General features: G+C 40.7%; 1 protein-coding gene across 1 annotated transcript; it reads right to left on the bottom strand.

Moving 5' to 3' along the window:
- On the bottom strand, nt 1-11,526 carry LOC130152910 (astacin-like metalloendopeptidase). Its single transcript, XM_056347172.1, has 12 exons — nt 11,439-11,526; nt 11,246-11,270; nt 11,101-11,134; nt 10,180-10,313; nt 8,665-8,782; nt 7,937-8,115; nt 4,137-4,218; nt 3,121-3,248; nt 2,700-2,815; nt 2,036-2,261; nt 803-921; nt 1-231 (listed from the first exon to the last, which is right to left on the bottom strand). Exons 1-12 carry the CDS (start codon nt 11,505-11,507, stop codon nt 1-3), a joined length of 1,461 nt encoding a protein of 486 aa, XP_056203147.1. The 5' UTR covers nt 11,508-11,526.
- Between the last annotated feature and the right edge of the window lie 6,855 nt (nt 11,527-18,381).

Consider the following 18,381-nt stretch of genomic DNA (forward strand, 5'->3'; position numbering starts at 1 on the left):
CTACCTACCAAATGTATAACTCATCACAAATCCGGGCAACTCCCAAAATATATCACTATGAAATTCAACCAGCACAAAGTTCCCAGTGGAAGTAAAGTCTGCAACCTTCTCTGTCCCACAATAAGGGCCAACTGCAGGTGATGTAGGTCGGCTTCCATCATGTATAAGCAGGTAGTCATAGATGCATCTGTCACTGTCTTCCAGCTCAAAGGATAACATTTTGAGAGATATCTGGAGAAAATACAACCAAAGCACTTTGCTTCCAGGTTATATCCTTTTCTCTTAGGCTATTTGTGCTTGTTACATACAAAGTGTAAATTCCTTATGTGCAGGCACCGGTTTTTGTACTGTATTTGCACCACATCCTGATTGCATATTGTAATGCAAATTACTAGCAAATTATTTGCTTAGTTCATCAGCATTTGGATTGGAAAGAGAAGCAGGGGACAAGATTGATCTTGTGCACTTTAAATTATCATCTCTAGAGAAATATAAAACCAGCACCTGCGCAATGTGTCTCAGTTTTTTAGTGGGAACTCTTACCTAGGGATTATTCTGAACAAAGCCTACTGGTACAAGCTAAATTCATAAGAGTTCACACACACATGTAGATGTTTTCCCTTGCTGAACACCTCTGATACCAACATCCAGCATAAGTTCTTAAACTGGATTTTTGTGTTCAGATTTTTCCTCTGAGAAAGCTGTAATGTCACTTTTTGAGCAGGCAGTTATTCTCCAAGGCAAAAAGAGATTCCATTTCATCCACTGATGAAACCCAGAAATAAATTCATCTGTGCCTTACCTTGTATCCTACTGGAGAACAGATGACCCAGAAGCATGCTCGGTTTTTGGGGTATTTATCGGGGTAGTTTGGAGAGGTGATAACTCCATTTGAGTCTGTGAAAGTATCTCCACAATTCACTGAGGAGTAAAGGAGAAAAAACAGAGAAAGGCATATTAACGAGAGTATTCTGGCAGTAGAATTGAGTTTGCTTGTACTTTATTATATTCTCTCTTCAAGCCAAGAAAAAATGTGCTACCATGAAAATCTACTGCTGACATTTTATTTCTTTGCTCCATATTTGTACCAGCAGCTGTACTGAAGGAACTAAAAACATGGCTGCTAAATAACCTTTGGAGGACAGGAAACAGCTGCATCTAAAGCTATATCTGTCTTTACAATTGAGTGTTACCATATTAGCATAGCATTCTAATGGTTTTAACTTACTGCACTTTCAGGAAAGAATTAGCTCAAGTATTCAGATTGCATTATCAACCTAGATCTAATGCTATCTAGAAATGACTCCATCAAGACTAATGCAAAAAAAGAGTAAAAATGACACATTTCTAAGACTTCAATTCATGCTTTAAAAAAGTTTGTATTTTGAGTGGAAACAAAGCAATAACAAGTTATTTGGGCTACTGCCTTCTAACTGAAAGCATGTCGCAGCACAACAGAATTTTATCCAGCAGTCCGTAATGCATTTCCTATCTTTGTAAAACAGACACCCCTCAGCTGGCTACAGTAAGCATGGTGGATCATGTGACATGAAAGCCTTTAATTCAGAAAGTGCAAGTTACCCAAAGTTAGTATCTCTCCCATTGCATAAAATGCCACAAAACCTTGAACAACATATTGGCTAGATACTGGCTTTACATCTCATTGATAAGATTTCTTGTTGAGTTCTGCAGTCTTTGTGCCCTTTGGCTGCTCTGCTCCTATTAGTTACAGTTGTTGCATTGTTTTTTTAAAAATAAATTTTTCTAATTATGTGAAGAAGCCTAGCAGGCACTCTCAGAAGAATATGAGTGGGTTCTCAGGATTACTAACATAAGACCCATGCAACATTCCATTTTCTGTTTCCTGCTAACCTTCAGCCCCATCATTGCCTAGCCTTCTGCATTAGCATTTGCTATGGAAGTGCAAAGAATAACCCAGAAAAAACCTGCTCTGGAGTACATATTCAAAGATTTCAGTTCTTCCATACAAATATATTAATGCTGTTCTCCAAGCTCTGTAAAGGCATGTTCATACCCCTGTTGTAGGAGGCTCTGAATCCTGTGGCTGTAATGCTCTCATCACTTGCAAACTCTACCAGCATTGTTGATCCAGATGCCACTAAGGAGGGCAGCGGCCCCTTCCCACAGTATTTGTCCAGCAATACAGGGGAATTCTTGCTGTTTCCATTGTAAATTTTTATATAGTCAGAAGAACAGTCTGAGGAGGATTGGAGATCAAAATCCTCAAACTGCAGGAAAATCTTGAGAAAGAAGAAAAGAGATGTTTGGCTTAATGCCACACACAGGGAAAGATTCAAGCCATCTAATTGTTATGTAGTGAACTAGAACTTCATATTCATTTTACTATCCATGTATCACTGAAGCTTTACTTTCTGTGTAAAAAGAACATAGAATTTCACCTAACTACCCTGTTACTGAGCACAGTGATTGATGTTTGACTATTGCTTGTCTTTGAAAAGCCATCCAATCTTAACAGGACAAAAATCAAGTTAAATAATGCATCTGATAGTCTTCATAAGTCTTATGAAAATTGTTGAGACTGTCTTTTCATTCACTGCGTAACAAAATAAATGTCTCAGTCCATGAAAATGACTCCCAGAGGGTAGTCATAATAATGAAATAATGCTTTGTAGCCTTGACACTGTGGTTCAAACCTTTCCTCTCCTAATAAAAATTACCTTACTTTGACGGATGCGGATCAACCACAGGCAGTTGCTGTTGTTTGGGTATGGGGATGGGTGATTGACAGAGGAGAACGAGCCTTTGGATTTAAGCAACACAGAACTACAGCGATCTGAAGGGAAGAACCAAATAGTGTTGAATAGTGAAAAGTGCACAAAAATCTTCTAGAAATGCCTGAAAAGTATCCCCAACAATTTTAATCAGTCAGGCTTGTGAATTATTGAAAGTTAATTGTTTTTTCAAGAAGGCAGCAGCTTGGCACAGGGACAAGTCTGTTTCCACCAGCATACCAACCCTCTGGTAGGCAAGAGAGATGTATTAAAAGAACTGCAGGCTGCTTTCCTCTGAGGGATGTCTGACAGTGCCTACAGACATCAGCTGTATAAGGGTCACATGCTTTCCATCTACAGCACTTACTGCACTTGTAGAGCTTGTTGATTTTAGCTACATCCAAGTTACTCAGCCCCTCTCTCTGTCCAATGGGTATAGAGGGGTCAGGAACTGGTACAATAGTCTGTTTCCCTGGACTGCTGGAGAAATCATACCTGTAGAAATAAGAAATCACATTTCTAAATCACATTTCTTAAACAGTGGAGTTCTCTAACTGCATAATCATATTCATGTACCAGTTGCCCAGAATTTCAAGGGAAAATGGCAAGAAGCTTCTCAGAGACCAGCCAATCTTCCCTGAAGAGGACTAGCATGCAAGCCATTTTGTGTGCAGCAGCTGAAATCAAGCAAGAAACCAGAAAATGCTGCACACTGTCCTGAGTGAGGAAATCTTCACCAATGTCCTGGCAAAATGAACTGAATCCCACCTTCGTCGTTCCAGAGGCAGAAAAGCAGGAGTAGTTCTGTCTTAGTTACTACCTATATTTGCTCTCTGCAATTTCCTGCCGCCTGCTAGACAAGTTTTATTTCACAGTTTTGTTCAGAAGTTGTTACTTGCTAGTGGAAATAGGCATGATACAAACTTGTACATTACAGACTAAAATGCAACCTTAGACAGTGTTGCAGATGATATGAGGCAGCACGCAATATCTTAATGATATAAAAACTTCTTTCTCTCTGTACCTAAATATTCTTGCCTATGATCAGCTATTACTGTGTTAATGAAATAATTCAGACTTCAGAACTGGTTTAGATAGTGACTCAGCAGAGTGAGACTTTGGACCATAGCCACGCCAAGGCCTCTAGCAAGAGACAAGAGCACAGCGAAATAAAATGTCCTAATTTTTTCTTCTATCAACTCTGTTTTCCAGGAATCCTGCTGACAAAGGAAGTATACTCACCCTTAATTATGTGCATTCACTCAATTCTAAGGGAACAGCAGAAGTCATTCCCTGCACAGAGTAATTCCTTCTTTCTAGATCTGAGCAGAAGATCTGAAAGCTGTTTGCTCCTTTGAAAAGATGTATCCGAAAATAACTTACGCGCCATAGTGCATCACTGAAGAGTAGTCATAGGGAAGGCCCAGATTTTTTGAATTCACTTTTCCAAAGTTTCCTTGTTCCCCTGTAAGGTAGGAAAGCAACATTTCAGTCAGAACAATTACTGTTGCTCTAATAATACACTATTTGCTGGCATAATCCTAAAAGGATGTCCTTCAGATCCCAAGAGATATCCTTAGGATACAAGTACTTGTTCTCATGAGATCTTGGATCTATCAAAACCACCAGAGCCTTCTGAAGCCCATGGGGAACACATTTTCACCCAGTCTAGCAGCTTTCAGAATATAAACTGAATCAAGTCAGAGTTTCAATATAATCATTGAATCCATTCCACTCGTCAAGTAAAGGTATTCATCTGTCCATCTTCATGAGGGCATCTCCAAATATATTTCAGTGCATTATCTTGGCTATTATAAGCATCCAGCTGATGTCCTCAAACCTGCATCCATACCTTGAAAGGGAAATCACTCTTATCACCTAGATCAAAAACTCAGAGGTATGTGTGTGATCAGCCTGTCTTGCTGAGTCCTTCCATCTAAGGGTTATAATACAGTTTGCCTGTAAGTTGCACCCAAGGGCATGTTATCAGCCATGTTCTGGCTTTGTCTCTGGTCAAACTCATCAGCAGTGATTACAGTGTAGTGATATGACTCGCATGAAGCAAGGGCACTAAGTAAGATCAGCTAGAAACATTGTCTGAATGTAGCCGCTGATGTAGCCCCTCTCATCACAGCTGCTGAGCATCTAATCACTTTTCATCTGTTTAGCCTTAAAAAGCCTGTATGAGGTAAAAGTGTATTACACTGATGCAGGACTGGGCCCCAGAGACACAGACTAGAATTTGTGTCACCTAACTTTATTATTTCTCTGAGTTTGGCACTGAATTTGTTCATCAAGGCTCCCAGGATAGTCAGAGGAGAGGGAGAAAAAGACACAGTTGGAGGGAGTTTCATCTGAAGGCACCTATTGCTCTCCATTGATGGGAGAGCATGAGTGCTAATTGCACCCTGGGTCTCTTGTCCATGATAATACAGGCAAGCAAGCAATGTCAGAGCAGAGAGCTGAATGCAGTCAGGCTGGCCTTAAGGCTAATGCCCTAGCCACCGAGAACTCCTTTCCAGTTCAACATCTGTACCTTCGTTATTGTAACTAGCGGTTTGTAAACGACAAACCATCTGGACAAGAGTTTAGGGTTGGATGCTTGTCAGAAAAATCTCTGGAGCCTGCACAACTTGGCTGGCAGGCTTGCAATCAGAGCCAGTTTCTTCCAGTAATGTCCTTCAGCACTGGTCCCAATGAGGGCTAGTAAACACAAAGAGAAGCTTCAAAATCCTGAATTATATAAAGTTTGGGGATAAACATGACTTTGCAGCTTTTCATAGCTCAAAAACTCAGTTAAGGCTCAGACTAGTTCTCAACAGCATTGACTTTCCTGACTTGAGTTTTTATCTCAGTTCCTCTTATCTGCTATACTGACTTCAGAAAGAATTATCAGCAAGCACACAACTTCTTTTGAGGTGATGAACAGAGAACACAGTTCAAATGCAGTGAAATATTTAAGCATATGGCTACTGTTTGGCACACAAGCTCTTTGCTGAATTGGTTTGCTAAAAAAAGAAGTAACAGCAGTCCGGCTGGACAGAGGCACTGCCAGCAAACTACTATCTGCCTCATCACATGCCAGAGAGATTTGGCTGTCTAGACCCGCACACGTGCGGGGACTTATCCCATCTTTTCCACTCTAAAAAATAATCTCCCTCCAGCCAGATTCTAAGAGCAATGACTCAGAAGAACTGAAAAAGAAGCTTTGGCTGAAGTCTCTGAATATTTTTTTTCCCAAAAAAGTTTGGGAAAAACAAGCTGAGTTTCAAGTAGCTAAGTGGACAGCAACTGATCAGGCTGCATTTTGTCAAAACAAAGAAGTAGGATGGCTTCCAGGGTGAATTGCTGGGTAAAAACAACCCCCAGCAAACATCCACAGTACTGCAGCCCTGGCAAGAGAAAAACAAGTTGTGTGGGAGAGCTGGGAAGTTGCAAAAGGTCTTGAGGTCTGGTTCTGCACCACTGAGGTCCATGGGAGCTCTGCCATCAGCACTGTTAACAGCAGCATGTTTTTACAGGAGATGTACACTAACAGTCCTCCTGAACATAGCTGTGTTTCTTCATTTCCTTTTCCCTGCATATCTTTACATTTTTCCCCTACAGTGCTTGTGCTGCATACATGCTGCATTCTAACTCCCTTGTCATGCCAATCTTCTCAGCCTCCACTCCTGGTGAATACTGTTGAAACACTTTAGGTATACCCCACCTCCTTTTAAATAGTCCTGTCTTCACCTCTTCCCCTTCTTTTATCCTTTTGTGATACGATGCCTGAAACAGGGCTTGGTTACATGTGTATCCTTTAGGAATGATGACATCCAAACCTGTGGGCTTCCCCCTGCAAAACTAGTGTAAAACTATGTTTTTGTCTAGTATTTTTGGTTTAACTTCATCTTTTCAACTCCTCTTTCCTAGCATATCCTTTGCTAGCATTTCAAGCGTGGCACACCCTTGCTGTACAACAGCAAACAATTCATAGCAAAATTATACCGTAACACTAGAGCTGAAACCTCAATAAAGAACAGCACAAATGGAATTTACTTAGAATATCATGGGAATAACTGAAAAAAGTTGAGAACAGTGTGTTAGGAATTTGCAATAAAAACAATCAAGTTCCATCTGGAGAGAAAAAAAAAAAAAGATATTTTCAGCTGTGTATGACACTGAAGAGTTGGATCTTATTTGTTGACGAGACTTACTATAATTTCGTATTCAATTGTTCAGCCTAATTTACTATTATTTACTATAATGAACTAAGTACACTATTATCTTTTCACAATTGTGGTGGTTTGTCCAGCTCTCATAGCTGTCAGACAAGTGATTCCTTGCATCCTTTCTTCCGCTACTTTCCTTCTGTGTACCACTTTCTCGCTTTCCCTGGGACCTCCTACCATTTTTGCTCCCCCCCTCAAAAGCCTGGACCTCTGTATACACTCCCATGTTCCAAACACACAAATCAAGGGCATGTGCCCAAACCATTTATCCTGCATTCCTTTCCCTAAATAACATTCACTTGTTTTCCCCCTACAGATTTACCATTGCTCCTTCATTTCATGGCAGTGTATATTCTTCTGTCCTCAAGGAGGGAATAATTGCAGTCCTTCCTTGCACATCATGCCAGGTCCCAGAATTTTGCACATACTAGTGGTTGCATGTGCTTCTATTCTCTCCACACTGAATCCCTAGTTCATCTCCATTTTAGGCTATGCGCATTTCACTCTCTGCCAGTGCCAAGATGCCTATCCGCTGCCTCCCCTATCTCCATGTCTGTCCCCAAGATAGAGTTGCTGTGCAGTTCCCCACTATGATCCCCAAATGTTATGTTTCACCCCACCTCAGCTAAAATTCCTGTAGTCCTGCCTCCTGGCAAAGAGTTTGCTACATTTTACAATCCTGATGCTCTTGGTATTTGGGATAAGGTGAATATGGGCTTATGATGGATATCAAAATAAGAACACAGAGCTACTTTCAGGCTGCATCTGCCTCGGAGGACCACACCAATGTAGGTGTGGCCACAAATTCCCCTAGTACAGACACCGAACAAGAATTCCATCACACTGAATGTGCTGCTGCTGCAATTCAGCCAATATCAATCATGATTCTTATTTCCATTGTTTCTCCTGTGAACAGCATTCTCCTTTATCTGAAAGTACATGTTTTCTCTTAAGATTTAGTGGGCATACCTGCGACAATGTGTTCCCACATAATCTTGACAAACTTGTCCCGATCACTGCGTGCCTGTTCATGGATGAAACCTAGTGCGTGGTTCATTTCATGCTGAATCGCTCCTTTATCCATGCAGCCATTTTTCACCAGGCCTACTGCTTGACGTCCTCCAATTTTTCCAAAGTAAGACCAGCAGCTAAGAGTAGGCAATCAATAACCAAAATGATCACATTCAGCAAACACAAAGAAATAGGTGTACTGATTTTACCACCAAGGGGCTCCAGATGTGCAGCCACAGAAGGAGACATGCAAATAGTCACTGACATGAGATATCTAGGCTTCCAAAAGCTGCCAAACTACCTCCGAGGAGAAATAAAGCCTTTGTGATGAATATGGCAAATTTTGAAACAGTAAAATGGCTATATCAAACTAAGATGAAGCAGTTTAAATAGTTAAGCAAAGAAACTGAAACAATTATACAACTTTAAATTTTTTACACCATTTAAGAAAAATATCTCATTTTGAATTATACCCCATTATCTTTAAGTCCACACTCACATTTATTCCTGTGGCCTATTAACTGATGTAACTACCAGTATATCTAAAGAAAAATGAAAAATTGCACCTGCTGTCTGAATCTTGACTCCTAGGATAAAAAAAAGAGTAATTACTTAAATTCAGATCAAAACAAAAGAAGCTGAAAGACCTTCTGAGTACTTTCACTCTCAGGAGACGGGAAGCTTACCTCTGCCCATGTTCAACATACACATAGTCCGTTTCTGTGGTGCGATTTACAAACTGCACACAGGTCAGCGTGGAGATCTCTTGCAGAGCATCAGCAATCCAAGACCTCTCTGTCATTGCTAGAAAGAGAAAGGGGCCAGGAGAAATCTTCCTTGGTTAATCAAAACCAAGGTGCATCGATGGGGCGCATCCCTTTAAAACAGCATTCCTTAACTTTTTGTCATACAAGCATAATAGAGAAAAGGACACAAAGCCTTCAGGGATCTTCAAGTTGATTTGAATTTTAAGGGAAGATATAAGAATTACAGCTGGCCCTTATGCATATTCTATAGGAGACAGCTGATGGAAAGCAAAAGAACAGAAGAAGAATGAAACAGTTTCAGATACTTCAGTCCAACTGTTTGTATCCCAAATGAGCCATCTGACCGTAGCTAAGCACCAAAACTCCATTTTGTTTATCAGAGATAACAAATATTTGCCACACACCCCTTGGAATCACTTGAGACAGCGTTCAGAGGCTCTGAACAGCACAGTGTTTCCATTCAGGTACCAAATAAAGATTGGAGTGTTTATCTACTTTTGAACTTTTTGGCCTAATTTGGCTTCCTCAGTTATGAATCATCTACAACTGATTTGTATCTCCGTTTCCTCATCTTTGAGCTTTGGAGAGAGGGAGGTACATGGAATAACCCTCACCTAACCACAAGAGTATATGCTGCAGATCTGGAAGCACATGGGCAGAGCAGCAGCCTAGGCAACATAGAGACTGGACTTCCCTCAGCTCAAATGGTAACAGAGGTTCCCCAGGAATGGGAATCAGCCACAGGCTGTATTTCACTTCCATCCACTTTCTTTCAAGGTAGCATCTTTTAAGAAGGGTCTGCATGGAAACCTCAGTCCAGAGGAGCCTCAGCAGGGGTAAGATAGACCTGCACAGCCCATATGAAGTCTTCTGGAACAAAATCTTCTACATTAAGGCATCAGTCCTGCAGCCTTTTGCACAGGACAGAGCTACTGACTGACTGAATTGCAATAAAGGAAAAAATATCTCCAAGGATTTTTCCTCCATTTTTGCCTCTACAAGATTTCTAGTGCAGGCATATTTGAGAGAATTGAAAGAAAATAATAGTGTTCAAAAAAGTGCTCCTAATGGTGATTTTGGCAAAAATACATTCACAATGTGAACAAATTATATTTCTTCTTCTGTACTTGCTAAATATCAAAGTGCATTGTAGCTAGCAGGAATGAGCTGATATTTGTGATTAAAATTAATTAGCTGGTATTTATGTAACAACTACTGCCCTAGCAGCCACATATTTTAGTGTCTGTAACTGAAATTTTTGGAGTCTTAGCCGAACTACCATAGGGCTAACAGACTAGCAAAAGAGACATGTCAATAAATTCTCATTTGGACAAAGATTGCTTTTGGTGCATGCCACAGAAATGTAAAATAATAGAGAGTATAGGGACTGGAAGATCAAAGCTAACTTTACAGAATCCATTTGCATACACTCACAGAAATCAGAAGAGATGGTAATTGGAACCTTGACTAGTCCATCTTGTGACTTGGGCCATAAACAACTCTCACAGTTAATTGCACTGCGTCGTCCTCTTCTCAAGAGGATGTCTCCTTCATACACAACTATCTCGCTACCTGGCAGGTGAAGAAAATAAAGAGTACACAAGGCACAGAGAAGGCAAATAAGACATGCAAAAGGGAGATGAGAGGTACACACTAATCAAGCTTTTGTACCTTTGGAAATTTCTTTCACTGAAGTTCATTTCCCAGTAATGTGAAAAAGGATTAGTAAATTAAGACCGAGTGAATCTAGGATTCACAATATGCTAAGACTGGTTAGGTCTGCCTGGCTTCCTGGATAAAAAAGATCAATGTGGATGTCATAGTGCAGCTGTAATCAAAGTTGAGATATATATAAAATATATTTTAGCTTAAGAAGCTTTGGGAGCCTTCAAAGTGGAAGGCAAAGTATTGTAAGTCAGTATTCTCTTCATTAGAGCTTGTGGAATTAAAGAAAAATAGTAGCTGACCTCTCTGAAAATGGGATGAATCATACAAAAGAAACGACTGTTTTTTATTATATATATTGAATGCATGCAAGCTATTAGTTTCCAGGTTAACTGTTAATTTGACGTAAGACATTGTGACATGCTCCTCAGTTCTGACTCCAAAATACTTGGAATATGTTTCTCACAGACAAGAGCTGTTGGTTATTATGCCAAAAATGTACAATATTCTTGGGTACAGAAGACAGGGGAGTGCCTTATATCACATAGGAAACAAATCAAAGTGAAAAGTATTCTTATTTGCTGAGGCTACATATGGAAAAGAACATTCCATGTAGCAATTGCTCAATAAGTCTTCTTAATTTCTTTATCATGACAGCATAAATAATCACACTGAATGAGACTTAAAAACACTACTGAATTCTGTGAATAGTTTTCCACTGATGCTAGAAAATATTTTCAAAGAGAAAAATATACCAAATAATGACAATGAGGTATAGAAAAGCAGTCCCACCAAAACCTACAGTTATTTATATAATAATTACAATCAAACTCACCTAAGTCACTGTTTCTTCTAGCTATCTGCAAAAAAAAAAAAAAAAAAAAAAAAAAATTACATGCTTATCTCCATACCAGAAAGCTTCTACCATGTAGAATCACAGCAGTAAAACTTTGTAACTAATTTTAAGATAGTCAGAGCAACTCAGCAGCAGCAATGTAAATTCTCAACATCTAGGAGCAGGGACACACCTGGACAGGTTTACTCAGTGCAAAGTTATAGAGAAATGCAAAATGAGTTAGCAGAAGAAAGTCCTTCATCTTCACATTTCCAAGATGATCTTCTCTGCTCCACAGCTCAGTTCTCAAAGCTGTGGTTAGTTTACTTGGGGCAAGTTTTATGGGAAAGCTGCTGCTGTTGTTAACAAGTGTAACAAAATTAGATAACAAGAAGTATTTTCACAAAACAAACAAGCTGCAGGACCTCTCAAGAGAATTTCCAGGCTCTCATTTCTTATTTATCTTCAGAAAACAGAGGAAGTGGAGCAATAGGAAAGAAAATCCTGCAACTTTAAAGTGACTCATCTTTAATTCTAAGAAGAACCCACGAGCTGCTGCAGGTCCCCTCACTGCTGACCAAGGGACAGGATATCTGGCAGCAGTCTGTTTACAGCAAAACTCAAGGTCAAGGAATTCTTTGATCCATCCACACTGACTACCTTTCCTAGAAACTCCTTAGCTTACTGCCAGGAGCCACCCGGCTCTTCAGAGCTTATCTTTCAGCCTTCCCCCTCTGTGCACAGGTCTCAGCCAGGCATTGCTGGCCAGGAACACTGGAAATCTGTTGGGGAACAGATGAATCTGATTGTTGGTTGAAATTGTTTTTCCAGTACCATATCTTGCAATATAATCATCACTGGCAGTGCTTGTGTGTCTTGCTAGAGTCTACAGGTAAATAAAACCACCAGTTCACAGAATTTTGGCTTCCCACCTTCTGGGAAGCTCTTCTTCCTTTGATGTCCATGAATAGAAACAAGAATAGAAAGGCAGGCTGAATCCTAGAAAACCCACACTGTATGAGTAAGCCACACAATGGGAATATTCATGTTGAAGCCACATGAACACCACCATAGGCAGGCAGATGTTGCTTTTTCCTCCCAGCTTCAGCCCCTGCAGAAATAGCTGTGTGCTACAGAAAATTCTCAGGATTTCCTGCATCAGATCTTTAAGCAAGAAATTGGAATTGCCCGCAAAGGCAAAATTCAGAGGAATTTATGTAGTTCATAGCAGGTCAGGATGGCAGAGGGTGCCTTTCCAGACAGATGTATGGGCTGGTCCTTTGTTTTAAAGGACTAGTTTGCTAGGAAAATTTTAGCTGATATTATGCAAAGCTTTGCTACTAATGTTTTCATTTGACCCTACTAATAATTTGTTTCATAGTTTATGGACTCCGGTTGCAGACCACAGAGCAGAGGAACCCTTGAGTCAGGAGATTTATCTCATGGTTTAATTAATTTTCCTGACTGCCAGAAAGAATTGGGTATTTTTCAAGGCTAATTAATAGACCAAAGTCTCATATCACCTGATAACACATTATCAGAAGTTGTCTCATGGGGGAAAATTTCTTTTTTGATGCTGCTTGTCTACATCATCTCCTTTGATATTCTAGCAGAATAATGTTCAGGTCTTGGGCTCATCATCTATCCAAATAATTTGATTACACAGCTGTAAGTTGCATTCTTTCTCCTATATATCTTTTCTTACACTGTCTTTTCGTATTTCATATTCATAGCCACACTGTCCTTTATCTGCCAGATATTTTGTCACTGCTGTTCGTTAGTAATTTCAATACAATGTTTATCACATTCTTAGTGATGCATACTTAGTTTCACCTTCATTCCATGGCAAAGAATGAGCATTTTCACCATGTAATCCAAGTCCCTCTTGGCATCATATTAAACGACAAAAGTAGAAAAGCCAAACACCTGTTGGCATTGAAGTACAGGTTGTTTCCTAGTTCCGTATCAGTAATAGGTATCATCAGAAGCAACAGGAATAGCAAGCCCAGTGATTTTTCCATAACAAGAAAGTACAGAGGGCACTTTCCCCTGCTGAAGGATTAAGAGTGTATGAACCTCAAGGGAAACCAAATTCAGGAGATGAAAGGCCACGTGGCTGTGTAGGGATCCAGCAGATATCACTCCAATGCTCAGTTTCTCAGCTACTTGCACAAAAGGTTACACAGACAATTGCTAGTGAAGAAGAAATTGGCTTAACTCAGCTGCGTGTTCACCTTAAGTAAGCTGAAAAGCTCCTTATCAGGAGGACTCACAGTTTTCTCTACATGTTTAAACAGACCAATTTTTTTTACTACACTGAGAGTCCTAATTTTTTAAGTCACAATATAAAGTATTGCACTTACTACCTGAAAATTCTTTTTAAACCTTCTTTTGTGTGACCCTGCATTTGGACAGAAATCAGATTCTGCAGAAGAGCATTTTAAAATAACTTTGTAGCGATTAAATGAAGCTATTATACTACACTATAACAGGCTGAAAAGAGTGTAATAGAAACACCCAAAACTTCCTTTGTGTTTAAAATGATGTTGTGTAACACTTATCTGTTTGCAGATTGTGTCCTTCAGGATGCTAGGATTAGTGAAAGCATGCAATTCATGCCTTATTATTTACTGATTGGGAGAAGAAAATGAGCTTTCCGGCTTTTCAGTTGTAAGTCAGTTAATCAGTTTAGAGTAATGAAATCATTGACCTTGATCAAGCGCAAAAAAAAGTTTTGGCTTTTGCAAAACAGGTCAAAATGACAAAAATAAGATCTTTTAAATCTGGTCCCTGGTGCCTTAGTCCTTACTTTTTCCCAGTTACTTGCCAGCAAAAGCGAACCTTCCAGAGAAGTTTATTATCAAGCACGGTATATTCTCGATACAGAAACATTTGCATGCTAGTTTTCATGTAACTAGTTGATTTTAGTGTAGGTTATGATATGGAGAAATAATGTGAAATGGGGATAATGGACATGGATTGTGATTGTATGTGTCTGCTTAAGGAATGTGGGTATGGTGACTAGTCATGGGTGCGGTGACAACCACAGTTTTGAGGAGACGCCTGCCCCTCTTCCTCTAACAAAGGGGAGACGGGGAGACGCCTGCCCCTCTTCCTCTAACAAAGGGGAGACGCCTGCCCCTCTTCCTCTAACAAAGGGGCTATTTAAAAGAGAATAAGAAAAGATGAGAGACATTCAAATGCTATCTAGAGGGAGGGAGTGCTAAGTCTCCTTGCTGGAAAAGATTGGGTGGTCACAATCACCTGAAGAAGATCGGGTGGTCACAAGGACATGAATCACCTGAAGAAGATCGGATGGTCACAAGAACATGAATCACCTACAAACCTGCAAGACCACCACATTCCAGGAAACGGACTGATAAGCTAATTAACATACGAAGCGGGGTTTAGGTAACGAATATGTATAGGCGTTAATTGAATATTCATTTGTTCATTGTATAAATGTGAGATGGTTCGTCACTTCGGGTATGCACGCTTGTGGAGGAGCGATCCCCCGTGCATCTGCGCGCAATAAACATACCTACTTTATAACTTTCGAGTTATAGAGTCTAATTCCGCACGTCAGTTTTGGCGAGCCAGGCAGGAGGATTTCTGCTCGGCTGAGGGACCAGCTGCGGAGCGGACGCTCCTAGGCGCGCCCCGGGAGATTTCCTCGGAGGAGCCTCCTCTTCTCAGCTGTTCACCCGGGAGCAGAAGAGAAACCCCTGGATCCGCGGATAAAACGGTATGTTTAGTAACGGGGCGGCTGGTGAGACGCACGGAGACGTCCGGCGCGCAGCGTAGTCCCCAGGAGGAAAGGTACCTTGGGAGGGGGTTTGCTGACCAAGGGGTGGCCGCTAGCGATCTTGAGGGCAGATCGAGCAAACCCGAGGTTACTGCCATTCCTAAAAGCCCGGAGGCCTCGTGACGGAAAGCGGGGGGCGGGACGGAATAAGGCGGAATCTCACAGGAACAAGAGGGACCTCACAGCAAAAGGGAAACTTTTGCGTAGGAAAAAGAGGAAGCTAAAAACTTCCTTTAGGTTGTCTTAAGAATTGGGGAATTCCTGGAATGTAACAACTGAAATAGCGCTCTGTGTCTTGTTTGTTCTATGTGTTGTCTTGTTACATGTTCAAAACTCGGAGTTATGAAATGTATGTTGAAAAATATTACTATTCTGGTAATTCGTTGCAAATAGCGGAAAACTTAACACTCTGCTTAAGACCAGGAAAAATTGGTTTTTGTTTGTTGTTTGTTTTTTGGCAGTTGTTCATTGAAATGCATACTTTGTGAACTGTTAGTGTTCCTAAAAGTTGTACATAAGTGCACGGTACCGTATAACATACTGCTTGTGTGACTGTGGGCTGCCCGGAGAGTGTGAATGGTGTGACTGAGATGCGCATTTTGATTTTCCGTGTATAGCTTAATTATTTTGACTGAGTGTGAGTGCAAGAGTGCTTGAGACACGCGTTTGAGTGCAAAACGAGTAAGGAGCTCTATCCGTGTTTCCGACCTTGGGTGGCTAAGGCGGCCGGAGAAAAACAAAGTAATTAAAATTGCAAAATGGGAAATGGAAGGAGTAAGCCCTGTGAAAAATCGCCCTTGGGTTGTATATTAAAACATTGGAGGGAACTCGTAGGACAGGGTGGTACCGAAAATAGAAGGAAATTGGTTAAATATTGTAATCAGTGGTGGCCTTTGTATAAATTGGAGAGCGATGCGAAATGGCCTCAGGAGGGAGGAACGTTAGATTATAACACTCTCCTGCAATTAATGTTGTGTCTGAGAAGAGAAGGAAAATGGGACGAAGTATCGTATGCAGACATGTTCTTCGCCCTCCAGGACAAACCTGAGTGGCAAAAGGACTGTGGATTAGTACCCCCTCGGGATCCTATGGTACTAGCACTAGAAAAGAGTGCGGGATTAACATCACCTGATCTTTGATTGTGGCTCTAGAAAAGGATAGGAAAAACTGAGACCTAAACTAGAAAGATGTTCTTGTTGAAATTTCTGTGTTTAAAAGCTCAGGTTGCGGTTCCTTCTGTGGAGCAACCAGAATGAAACACATTGTAAGATATAAAAACTTGTACTAATGTATGTAAAACCTGAGGCGTGTGTGTGTGTGGAGAATCAAAGACCTTGTGAAAGTGTTGGGGTGAGTTTGTACAAACCCCTGTACCCCCTCGAAGGTGCGACTGAATCATGCTGGGATGCATGGCAGGATGTTTTCTGTTTGCCTGCAACGGCATGATACGTAATAACAACAGACTTAAAGCAACAAGTAGCAGATTTGCATTCAGGGTAAGAAAGAGTTAAAACAGAAGTGCTGCTGCAGAGGCAGGCTTGTGTAACCTGCAGAGCAGGAAGAGCATCTCCTGCCCCGAACCCTTCTGCTGGTGAGGAGGAGGGGGTTGCTGTTGCTGACAATTGAGCAGAAGGACCTGACAATGTCACCCCAATTGCTGCAGCATTTGCAGTACAACAGGACCGGTAACGGCCCTTCTAGGGCAGGGAATGGGTATGAGGTGGAATTTTAGTGAATACAAAACCAACTTACTTGTTAAACTTCAGTAAAAAAAAAAAAAAAAAAAAAAAATTGTTGTGGGAGCTGCTGGCCACCAGGAAAACATCCTGAAACCTTTAAAGTACAAACTAAAAAAACAAATAAGAATGCCAAATTCACTAAAATCTTTGTTGGGATGAGATTTATTAGAACATCTAGACGTTTAAAGAAGGGGAAATGAAATTAAAAGTTAAATATGATCAAGTAATTGAAATATTGATATTATCTTTAATTCAGCAGAAAAGAGGAAAAGAGGACCTCCCTGAAGTAAGAGAAATTTTTAACCAGGTGTATCTGAAAATAAATTCCAGGAAAAGTGAAAAATGCTTTACCTGATACAGTAAAATGATAAGGGGGAGGCTTGCTCAGTTCAGATAAAAACAATATCCCTTGGTCAGCAAGGCTGTGGGGATATTGGCAGAAAAAGTGAAATAAAATACACTCTGTAGTAGTTCTACTAATGTAAATCTGTGTGTTTTGCCATGACAGTGACTTGTTATGGGATGTGCAGATGAAACTGCATTGACAACGAAGTACAAGGAATAAGGTTGGTCAGGTGCCTCCTACCATAGTCAAGGGCAAGACTGGGTTGGCCTCTGTGTTTGCCACCAAGAAGAATCTTGAGCTCCGCTGTTGGCTGCAACCCAGTAGGCGTTGAGCGGTGGGAACATATGCCATGCCAGACCTTGATGTGAGGAATGGCACCCTCTGTTATAAGAGGGTCATCCCGGAAGAAAGAACATAAGATGGCCCATTGAGGCACTGATTTGGAAATTGGAAACCGCCTGGCCGACCATGAGGCCAGACGAGTAACAGAGGAGGTAGGAAAGGAGGAATTATCCTTAATACCAGATGATAAAATCCAAACTGTAAGTACAGATCAAGAGCCAAACTATTCTAAAGAAAACTTAAAGGTAATTCAGGACATGAATTATAAAATAAAATTAAGTAAGTGGATTTATTTAAGGGATGGTCGTATAGTGGTACCATCCAATTTAATGTGGACCACAGCCCTATTATTAATAAGACGCATTGGGGAGCTGATACTTTATATAAAAGTCTAAATCAGAAATTGAAAGGGCGAAACTTGTATACTGTAATAAAACAGGTGACTCAGCAATGTGAAATGTGTTTACGCAATAATCCCAATACAGCAAATAAAATAAAACTAGGGAACATTAGCAGAGGGAATGTTCTAGGGCAACAATGGCAGATCGATTTCTCAGAACTTCCTAGAAAAGGGGGGTATCGATATTGGTACTAATGGATACCTTTTCAGGTTGGCCAGAAGCCTTCCCGTGCAGAACTGCTTAAGCCCGGGAAGTGACCAAAATACTACTCCAAGAGATAATACCTAGGTTTGGAGTCCCAGCGGTAATGTCCTCGGATAGAGGACCACATTTTGTGTCCAGAATAGTGCAACAGATTAGCCACCATCTAGGAATAGATTGGCAATTACATACCTCATACCGACCACAATCGAGTGGCCAGGTGGAAAAGATGAATCATCTAATCAAACAACAGATTGTCAAGTTAGGCCAAGAAACAAATCTAACTTGGCCCCAGTCTTTGC

The sequence above is a fragment of the Falco biarmicus genome, chromosome 7 (assembly GCF_023638135.1).
Source record: "Falco biarmicus isolate bFalBia1 chromosome 7, bFalBia1.pri, whole genome shotgun sequence".
Classification (NCBI taxonomy): Eukaryota; Metazoa; Chordata; class Aves; order Falconiformes; family Falconidae; genus Falco; species Falco biarmicus.

Bases quoted from the DNA above. Each gene is read 5' to 3' on its own strand.
- LOC130152910 (XM_056347172.1), bottom strand. From the start codon at position 11,507: ATGAAGGACTTTCTTCTGCTAACTCATTTTGCATTTCTCTATAACTTT. The intron at 11,271-11,438 runs GTGTGTCCCTGC...TTTTTTTTGCAG, and splicing joins CACTGAGTAAACCTGTCCAG to ATAGCTAGAAGAAACAGTGA. The intron at 2,262-2,699 runs GTAATTTTTATT...TTCTTTCTCAAG, and splicing joins TCCGCATCCGTCAAAGTAAG to ATTTTCCTGCAGTTTGAGGA.